Source organism: Salvelinus sp. IW2-2015, linkage group LG28, assembly GCF_002910315.2.
Source record: "Salvelinus sp. IW2-2015 linkage group LG28, ASM291031v2, whole genome shotgun sequence".
Taxonomy (NCBI): Eukaryota; Metazoa; Chordata; class Actinopteri; order Salmoniformes; family Salmonidae; genus Salvelinus; species Salvelinus sp. IW2-2015.
Genome location: NC_036868.1, coordinates 5021776 through 5032954, shown reverse-complemented (window position 1 = coordinate 5032954; position 11179 = coordinate 5021776). Strand labels below are relative to the sequence as shown.

Below are 11179 nucleotides of genomic sequence, written 5' to 3'. Positions count from 1 at the left end.
ATTCTAATGAACAGACATTCTAATGAACAGACATTCTAATGAACAGACATTCTAATGAACAGACATTCTAATGAACATACATTCTAATGCACAGACATTCTAATGAAAATAAATGTTAATGAACATTGTTGTTCTGCAGTCTACACCTCTCACTCTGATATCACCAGTCTAAAGTCATAGAGAAAGGCTCTGAACTTCTGTTTCTCTACATCTTCCTCCAATCTTCTCCCTCCCCCTTGTAGAACTCGATGACAGCTCTGATCGTGGCAGTGAAGGGAGGTTTCCCTGAGGTGGTGAAGGAGCTTCTCAAGAGGAACCCTAACGTCAACATGACAGACAAGGACGGCAACACAGCCCTGATGATCGCTGCCAAGGAGGGCTATACTGAGATAGTACAGGACTTGCTGGATGCTGGCACCTACGTCAACATACCAGACAGGGTGGGCAAGGGAGCGCACACACAGATTGTGGATTATAAGTGCTGTATTGAGATGTGGATGTARTGTAAACTGTGTGCTGACCTGTGTTGTACAGAGTGGAGACACRGTGCTTATCGGAGCAGTGAGAGGAGGACATGTGGAGATAGTGAGGGCTCTGCTGCACAAATATGCTGACATAGACATCAGAGGACAGGTAGGGAGTCTGACGCCTGACTACTTATATATAATATATGTGTGTATGTATGCCATTTAACAGATGCTTTTATCCTAAGTGATTTACAGTCATGCATGCACACATTTAATTGAACCCACTATCCTGGCATTGCRAGCATCATGCTCTACCAACTGAGCTACAGAGACCCATAACTTGTGTCCCAAATGTCACTCTACTGCGTGTATAGTGCAMCACTTTTGACCAGGGCCCATAGTTCTCTGATGAAAATGAGTGCACTATATAGGGGATAGGGACACAGACATTCAATACTACATTATTGATGACAGTAAATGCAATCCACCTCACCTTCTGCAGGACAACAAGACAGCCCTGTACTGGGCTGTGGAGAAAGGCAACGCCACCATGGTGAGAGATATCCTCCAGTGCAACCCCGACACAGAGACCTGCACCAAGGTGAGAGAAAACACCTTACAGTAAATCTAACCATATCTCAACTATCACCAGACGCACACACAAAGTCACCTATTCTATTTAAACGGCTTTCTCACCTGTTTTTATGTGTCCTGGTGTTAGGATTTAGAGAGCCCTCTGATCAAAGCTACTAAGATGAGGAACATTGACATAGTGGAGCTTCTGCTGGACAAAGGAGCCAAGGTGTCTGCTGTGGACAAGGTATACCTCTTTTATGTCTATACCCATTTAAAGCATTTTATAAACTGGGTGGTTCGAGCCCTGAATGCTGATTGGCTGACATACTGTACTGGCTTGGGTATTTTCTATCCACATCGTCCTTTCCAGCACGGTTCCAGAAACTATGGTGGACGCGTAACCAGGCCAGTCTAGTACAGCTCGGCTTGGTTACTTAACATTATAAACTGGGTGGTTTGAGCCCTGAATGCTGATTGGCTGACAGCTGTGGTATATCACGGGTGTGACAAAACATTTATTTTTACTGCTCTAATTACGTTGGTAGCCCGTTTATAATAGCAATAAGTCACCTTGGGGGTTTGTGATATATGGACAATATACACTCCATGTTGCTTCATGCATAAGAACAGCCCYTAGCCTTGGTATATTGGCCATATACCACACCTCCTGTGGCCTTATTGCTTAAATATTTTCACGGAGTGTACAAAACATGCTCTTTCCATGACATAGTTTCCACCTGGTCAGTCTATGATCCCTAATTGATGTCAATCAGTGTAGATGAAGKGAAGGAGCCCGGTTAAAGAAGGATTTTTAATCCTTGAGATAATTGAGACAAGGATTGTATATGTTTTTCATTTAGAGGGTGACAGATTTTAGTGCCTTTGAACGGGGTATGGTAGGAGGTGCCAGGCGCACCGGTTTGAGTTTGTCAAGAACTGCAACACTGCTGAGTTTTTCATCTCAACCGTTTCCAGTGTGTATCAAGAATGGTTCACCACGGGCCTCCCGAGTGGCGCATTGCATGCAGTGCTAGAGGTGTTACTACGGTCCCGGGCTCATATGCCGGGCTGTGCCACAACCGGCTGTGGTCGGGAGTCCCATAGGACAACGCACAATTGGCCCAGCGTTGTCCGGTTTAGGGGAGGGTTTGGCCGGTTGGGCTTTACTTGGCTTATCGCGCTCTAGTGTCTCCTTGTGGCGGCCGTGCCTGCGGTCTGACCCCGGGTGCCTGCGGTCTGACCCCGGGTGCCTGCGGTCTGACCCCGGGTGCCTGCGGGCTGACCCCGGGTGCCTGCGGGCTGACCCCGGGTGCCTGCGGGCTGACCCCGGGTGCCTGCGGGCTGACCCCGGATGCCAGTTGAACGGTGTTTCCTCCGACACATTGGTGCAGCTGGCTTCCGGGTTAAGCTGGCGGGTGCACGGTTAGCACGGTTAGGCGGGCCATGTTTCAGAGGACCCATGACTCCACCTTCGCCTCTCTCCAGCCCGTTGGGGAGTTGCAGCGATGAGCCAAGATTGAAAAAAGGTGTAAAATACATTGTTTCACCACTAGTGATCAAAATGTTTGTCAATTTTGTTGCCGACTAACCAACACCCATTAACTGGTTAACAAATGGTTAAATTAATTCCAAACAGTAAAATGAAGTGACCAACAGAAAATACTATGCATGGAAGGAACTGACATTTTAAGAGCTTAAAAAACATGTGACAATAGCAAGCCTATCCTCTCAAATTATTGAACATGCAACTACTGTAATGAAGCCGAGAATGCAGGACACCACTACTCTAAAAGACACACCGGATGCCCTCACCTGACAGAGATGAGAGAAACATGAGAGAAAGGCCCTACACCTCGGCCAGAGTGTCCGGTGTACACTCTAAATTTACGAACGGACAATCTGACAACGCTCTGAATTTACAAACACCCAGAGCACACTGAGCGCTCTCTGGCCCTCCAGATTAAGTTTACAAACACACCCGAAGTCGTAAAATGTCTAGCTAGTAATTGGTTATGCTGAAAAGCTAGCGAGAGGTTGCATAGCAACATTATCAACTTCCGGTAGACAGGTGAAGCGCTAGTACGCTCAACTGGAAGGATAATGTTCGTTTAACTAATAGTATGTAGTAAATACTCATTAAGTATGTATTATACAGTATGTTAGTATGTGTATTCGAACACAGCTTTTAGAAATATCACATCTAGATAAATATTCAGACCCTTTACTCAGTACTTTGTTGAAGCACCTTTGGCAGCCTCAAGTCTTCTTGGGWATGACGCTACAAGCTTGGCACACCTGTATTTGGGGAGTGTCTCCCAATTTTCTATGCAGATCCTCTCAAGCTCTGTCAGGTTGGATGGGGAGTGTCACTGCACAGCTATTTTCAGGTCTTTCCAGAGATGTTCGATATTTTTCAAGTCCAGGCTCAGCCATTCCTGCGTTGTCTTGGCTGTGTGCTTAGGGTCGTTGTCCWGTTAGAAGGTGAACCTTCGTCTGAAGTCCTGAGCGCTCTGGAGCAGGTTTTCATCAAGGATCGCTCTGTACTTTGCTCTGTTCATCTTTCCCTCGATCCTGACTCCCAGTCCCTGCTGCTGAAAAACATCCCCACAGCATGATGCTGCCACCACCACCAAGCTTCAACGTAGGAATGGTGCCAGGTTTCCTCCAGATGTGACGCTTGGCATTCAGGCCAAAGAGTTCAATCTTAGTTTCATAAGACCAGAGAATCTTGTTTCTCATGGTCGGAGAATCCTTTAGGTGCCTTTTGGCATACTCCAAGCGAGCTATCATGTGCCTTTTACTCAGGAGTGGCTTCTGTCTGGCCACTCTCCCATAAAGGCCTGATTGGTGGAGTGCTGCAGAGATGGTTGTCCTTCTGGAAGGTTCTCCCATCTCCACAGAGGTACTCTGGAGCTCTGTCAGAGGGACCATCGGGTTCTTTGTCACCTCCCTGACCAATGCCCTTATCCCCCGATTGCTCAGTTTGGCCGGGCGGCCAGCTCTAGGAAGAGTCTTGGTGGTTCCAAACTTCTTCCATTTAAGAATGATGGAGGCCCCTGTGTTCTTGAGGACCTTCAATGCTGCAGACCTAGATCTGTGCTTTGACACAATCCTGTCTCAGAACGCTACGGACAATTCCTTCGGTCTCATGGCTTGGTTTTTGCTCTAATATGCACTGTCAACTGTGGGACCTTGTATAGACAGGTGTGTGCCTTTCCAAATCATGTCCAATCAATTGAATTTACCACAGGTGGACTCCAATCAAACAGATCAATAAAAACAATGTTGTCTGATGCATATAATSGGCCTACGAAAAGGGGAGATGCAAATACAATATGGCGTCCATCTAACCCGGAGGAGGAAATGATTGTCCAAAAACAAACGAAGTAGCAATGACTAAATGATAAAGACAGTGAATATGCACACTCACCAGGGATATGGCCGATGTTCTCCGCTAGTGCCAATTAAATTAAGATTAAGAATATTGATAACTAAAAGACAGATTGGATTATTTTCATTGTTATCAATAGCGATTTGCTTTCCAAACAGTTTTTCCGCAATTTATATTTTTAAATATTGAGATATGCCTGGCTGGGTCTCTCTGCTTTTCACTGACAGTCGCAACTCAACAAACATCTATTTGGTATTTGCAGCGCGCGCTGCCCAAATTGCGGGCTATGCTGTTTAAAACTATCCACTTGTCTTTTTCTTTTTTTAGCTAATGATCCTCTGTAGCCAAATCATGCTTTCTCGTGTAGTAGCCTATTTTAAATGATTGTATTTATTTCTGTATAGACAGGATTAGGCTAATTAGGCTGTATCATTTTGGCAATTTAATTCAATTTACTTGAGGGAAAGCTTAGCTTCCTCTAGCTTCATGGACACGCCACCTATGCCTTTTAATGTGGCATAAACACAAGTAGTCATGATGTTTTCATCTGATTATCAAACAATCACTTAAAACCTCTACGGGATCGGTGTACCCCCCGCAGGATGGTTGAGCTAACGTAGGCTAATGTGATTAGCATGAGGTTGTAAGTAACAAACATTTTTTCCCAGGACATAGACATATCTGATATGGGCAGAAAGCTTAAATTCTTGTTAATCTAATTGCACTGTCCAATTTACAGTAGCTATTACAGTGAAAGAATACCATGCTATTGTTTGAGGAGTGTGCACAATTATGAAATTGAAAATGTATTAATAAACCAATTAGGCACATTTAGGCAGTCTTGATACAACATTTTGAACAGATATGCAATGGTTTATTGGATCAGTCTAAAACTTTGCACATACACTGTTGCCATCTAGTGGCCAAAATCAAAATTGTTTTTCTTTTCTTCTTTGTATTATCTTTTACCAGATCTAATGTTTTATATTCTCCTACATTAATTTCACATTTCCACAAGCTTATTGGAATTGTTTCATTTCAAATTTTATCAAGAATATGCATATCCTTGCTTCAGGTCCTGAGCTACATGTAGTTAGATTTGGGTATGTCATTTTAGGCAATTTTTTTTTTAAAGGGTCTGATCCTTAAGAGGTTCAAAGGTGCTCCTGTTGGCTTCCTGCGCACATTCTTTCACTCACAAAATAGTTTAAGCATGCAAACCCCAACAGTGCACTGTGCATCCGCAATTTGTTGAATGGAAAGAGACATCAGTTACAAAACTGAATTGATGCATCCACGGTTGTCCACGCGCGCCTCGGTCTCAGCCACTCATGTCCACCTTGTCCGCGTGCGTCTCACTACTCATCTCCGCTTCATCAAAATGTGAGTGTTCTCCTCAAACCACAGTGCAATTTGGAATGTATACCACCTGGTTTCCAGTCAATTTGCAAATGTTTCATGCGGCTGACATGCAGTAATGTTAAATAATGGTGTTATAGCCTATAGTTTTTTGGGCATGTTGTATTAATTGTGGTATGTTCATGTTTTACCGGCACGGCGTACCCCCACTATTTATTTTGCCAGGAYGCCGTTCTGGACCGTACCACCTTACTTTCACCCCTGTATATATATCTAAATTCTTCAAAAAAAGAAACGCCCCTTTTTCAGGACCTTGTCTTTCAAAGATAATTTGGAAAAATCCAAGTAACTTCACAAATCTTCATTGTAAAGGGTTTAAACACGGTTTCCCATGCTTGTTCAATGAACCATAAACAATTAATGAACATGCACCTGTGGAAYGGTCGTTAAGACACTAACAGCTTACAGATGGTAGGCAATTAAGGTCACAGTTATGAAAACTTAGGACACTAAAGAGGCCTTTCTACTGACTCTGAAAAACACCAAAAGAAAGATGCCCAGGGTCCCTCCTCATCTGCGTGAACGTGCCTTAGGCATGCTGCAAGGAGGCATGAGGACTGTAGATGTGGCCAGGGCAATAAATGGCAATGTCCGTACTGTGAGACGCCTAAGACAGCGCTACAGGGAGACAGGATGGACATTGCTGATCATCCTAGCAGTGGCAGACCACGTGTAACAACACCTGCACAGGATCGGTACATCCGAACATCACACCTGCGGGACAGGTACAGGATGGAAACAACAACTCCCCGAGTTACACCAGAACGTACAATCCCTCCATCAGTGCTCAGCGAGGCTGACTGAGGGCTTGTAGGCCTATTGTAAGGCAGGTCCTCACCAGACATCACCGCAACAACGTCGCCTATGGGCACAAACCCACCGTCGCTGGACAGACAGGACTGGCAAAAAGTGCTCTTCACTGACGAGTTGCGGTTTGTCTCACCAGGGTGATGGTCGGATTCGCGTTTATCGTCGAAGGAATGAGCGTTACACCGAGGCCTGTACTCTGGAGCGGGATCGGTTTGGAGGTGGAGAGTCCGTCATGGTCTGGGGCGGTGTGTCACAGCATCATCGGACTGTGCCTGCAATGACAACAAGCTATCTCAACGCTGTGCGTTACAGGAAGACATCCTCCTCCCTCATGTGGTACCCTTCCTGCAGGCTCATCCTGACATGACCCTCCAGCATGACAATTCCACCAGCCATACTGCTCGTTCTGTGCGTGATTTCCTGCAAGACAGGAATGTCAGTGTTCTGCCATGGCCAGTGAAGAGCCCGAATCTCAATCCCATTGAGCACGTCTGAGACCTGTTGGATCGGAGGGTGAGGGCTAGGGCCATTCCCCCCAGAATGTCCAGGAACTTGCAGGTGCCTTGGTGGAGAGTGGGGTAACATCTCACAGCAATAACTGGCAAATCTGGTGCAGTCCATGAGGAGGAGATGCACTGCAGTACTTAATGCAGCTGGTGGCCACACCAGAATATCTGACCTGTACTTTTGATTTTGACCCCCCCTTTGTTCAGGAACACATTATTCCATTTCTGTTAGTCACATGTCTGTGGAACTTGTTCAGTTTATGTCTCGGTTGTTGAATCTTGTTATGTTCATACAAATATTCACACACGTTAAGTTTGCTGAAAATAAACACAGTTGACAGTGAGAGGCGTTTCTTTTTTTGCTGAGTTTATATATACTGTATATACATTGTACGTGGCATATACAGTCAGGGTCCATAATTATTGGCACCATTTGATGAAGATGAGCAAAAAACTGTATAAAAGAAATAATACAAATACTGATCTATATTGCATGCTAATTTTTGTTGTTGAAATTGTTATTTTATACTAATACAATTGCTTAACTTATCACAAAAAGAGAGGGGTAAAAATGATTGGCACCCCTGGTTTCAATACTGATACTGAGCATTTTTCTAAAATGTTTTATGAGATTGGGGAACACATTGGGAGGGATCTTAGACCATTGGTCTATACAGCTTCTTTCCAGAGCTCTATTTTCATGACATTAGACATAGCACCGGTTCCAATCCAAGTGCCAATGCTGTTTATCAAACTCCAGGCAGTGCTATTGTCAGGTGACATGAAAATACATCTCTTTGGCCACTTGGACAGAAGCATATGCAGAAAATTATCTCATACCTACAGTAAAATATGGTGGTAGATATTTGATGTTATTCAGCTTCAAAATCCACAAAGAAATGGTTAATTGACCACAAAATCTACATTTGTCAATGGCCATCTCAGCTACTGGACTTGAACCCCATTGAAAACCTCTTGTTTGTATTAAAGAGGGTAGTCCATAAGAGCAGACAAAGTATATCAAGGATTTGGAAAGATTCTGTTTGGAGGAATGGTCCCAACGTTTTAGCCAATCTCATGAAACATTGGCGAAAAAGGCTCAGTGTCGTTTTTCTCGCAAGGGGAGGGTGCTAGAGTATTGAAAACAGGGGTCCACTATCTTTTTTAGATGTATTTGTATTATTTGTTAAACMGAATCTCYCTGAGCAATTGTATTAGTCTAAAATAACCAAATATTTACATTTTTTGGAGAACATAATATACTATATTATTTATTTTATGGTATTTTTTGCTCATCTTTATCAAGGGATCCAATAATACGTAATCTGTTAAAGGCAGAAGAGTCAGTAGGTATACAATCTGATACATGGAAAAATAAAAGGAGAGCCACACACTCTAGGAACTCAGATGCAATAATTTAATAACCTAATAACCAACGTTTCGACAGACAAGCTGTCTTCATCAGGGTATAATGACAAACACCGAGGGTCACTAGTTTATATAGTGTCAAAGGACACACACAGGTGTCTGTAATTATGGCCGGGTGTGGCCTGATATCATTGGTTAATTCTCAGATATAAAAATAACATACCAAAAACATGAATGGATAACATATGATCATAGATACAATTTGGCTACATAGGCCTACAAACATTTACAATGAATAGCAAAATCACAAGAATGGCTTCAGATCAAAGTCTATGTTGATACCAAAGGGAGCAACGCTCTTTAAATTAAAGATACCAACCGTCTTTCTCTAGAGAGGTGACACCCCCCTCCACATTGCCATCCGTGGGCGGAGCCGCAGACTGGCGGAGCTCCTCCTTCGTAACCCTAAAGATGGCCGCCTGCTCTACAGGCCCAACAAGGCCGGCGAGACCCCCTACAACATCGACTGCAGCCACCAGAAGAGCATCCTCACCCAGATCTTTGGAGCCCGTAAGTTTCCTTACTCGCCGGCAGCTCAGTCACTTTCGCCAGTTAAAGGAAAATTCCACCCAAAAACAATCTTTTTGGTATTTGTTTTTTAGTCTATTTTTGACTATTGAAAGTTTTCAAGATATGTAACTTTCAAAATACAGAAATCATCCCTGTAATAATGCCTTTTTCAAGATATATAAAACTTGATTGCTGACAAGCAAAACATTTTGGGACTATGCAATCAATGGATTAATGAAACAAATACCAAAATATTGTTTTTGGGTGGTTTTCCTTTAATAGTCTAACTGCTATAACCTTTGTGCTGGACGATAGGGTGTACAAAATGTACAGAAATTGACAAAGAAAATTGGTACACACAAATTATACACTGTATGTACTCTCATCTAGAACTGTGTTGACTAACCTCATCCTATCTTTCTATGTGTCCCTCCCAGGACACCTGTCCCCTACTGAGTCTGATGGGGACATGCTGGGTTATGACCTGTACAGCAGTGCCCTGGCTGACATTCTCAGTGAGCCCACCATGCAGCCACCCATCTGTGTGGGCCTGTACGCCCAGTGGGGCAGCGGCAAGTCTTTCCTGCTCAAGAAACTGGAGGGTAAGGAACTAGGCAGTCCTCTTGTCAAGACTCCACTCACTACTTTACAAGAGTCTGAGCGTTTATTATACTGCTCAAATAGAACAGAGCTCAACTGTCAAACATAAAAATAATGATATGTTAAAAATATGTTATACATGTTAATAATAAGATAGCTGTTAAGGCCAGGCATCACACCCTAATAGAGTAAATGTTTTTGTGTTRGAGAACAKWMTGTTCTCYAACACAATTACCAGACTAGATACAGTTGTATGTGTATGTAAACTTCTGACCCACTGGAATTGTGATTTAGTGAATTGTATGTACAGCTCAAGTCGGAAGTTTACATACACWTAGGTTGGAGTCATTAAAACTTGTTTTTCAACCACTCCACAAATTTCTTGTTAACTTCTTACGGCTGAGATCCCGTTAACGGGATCGATATGACAACAGCCAGTGAAAGTGCAGGGCGCCAAATTCAAAACAGAAATCTCATAATWAAAATTCCTCAGACATACAAGTATTTTACACCATTTTAAAAATAAACTTGTTGTTAATCCCACCACAGTGTCCGTTTTCAAAAATACCTTACGAAGAAAGCACACCAAACGATTATGTTAGGTCTGCACCTAGTCACAGACAAACACAGCCATTTTTCCAGCCAAAGAGAGGAGTCACAAAAAGCATAAATAGAGATACAATTAATCACTAACCTTTGATGATATTCATCAGATGACAYTCATAGGACTTCATGTTACACAATATATGTATGTTTTGTTCGATAAAGTTCATATTTATATCCAAAAATCTTAGTTTACATTGGCGCGTTATGTTCAGTAATGTTTTACCTTCAAAACATCCGGTGATTTTGCAGAGAGCCACATCAATTTACAGAAATACTCATAATAAACATTGATAAAAGATACAAGTATTAAACATGGAACTTTAGATAAACTTCTCCTTAATGCAACCGCTGTGTCAGATTWWWAAAAAAAAACTTTACGGAAAAGCACACCATGCTATAATCTGAGTACAGCGCTCAGAGCCCAAATAAGCCATAAAGATATCCGCCATGTTTTGGAGTCAACAGAAGTCAGAAATAGCATTATAAATATTAACTTACCTTTGATGATCTTCATCAGAATGCACTCCCAGGAACCGCAGTTCCACAATAAATGTTTGTTTTGTTCGATATAGTCCATCATTTATTTCCAAATACCTTCATTTTGTTTGCGCGTTCAGTCCAGTAATCCACATTCATGACGCACAGGTCAGACGAAAGTCAAACAATTCCATTACAGTTCGTAGAAACATGTCAAACGATGTATAGAATCAATCTTTAGGATGTTTTTAACATAAATCTTCAATAATGTTTGAACCGGAGAATTCCTTTGTCTTCAGAAATGCAATGGAAAGCAGGTCGCTCTCACGTGAGCGCGCATGTTCAGCTCGTGCCAGACACCTGACTCAAAGAGCTCTCCTTCCCTCATT

The 11179-nt window shown here is 42.8% G+C and overlaps 1 protein-coding gene across 1 annotated transcript in view; it reads left to right on the top strand.

Moving 5' to 3' along the window:
- Positions 1-11179, top strand: part of LOC111954185 (kinase D-interacting substrate of 220 kDa B-like) — a 52505-nt gene that overhangs the window by 6098 nt on the left and 35228 nt on the right. The window contains 6 exon segments of the mRNA XM_070435937.1: positions 243-440; positions 535-633; positions 970-1068; positions 1189-1287; positions 8930-9107; positions 9545-9709. Of these exon segments, the coding sequence (XP_070292038.1) occupies positions 243-440; positions 535-633; positions 970-1068; positions 1189-1287; positions 8930-9107; positions 9545-9709 (838 nt within the window).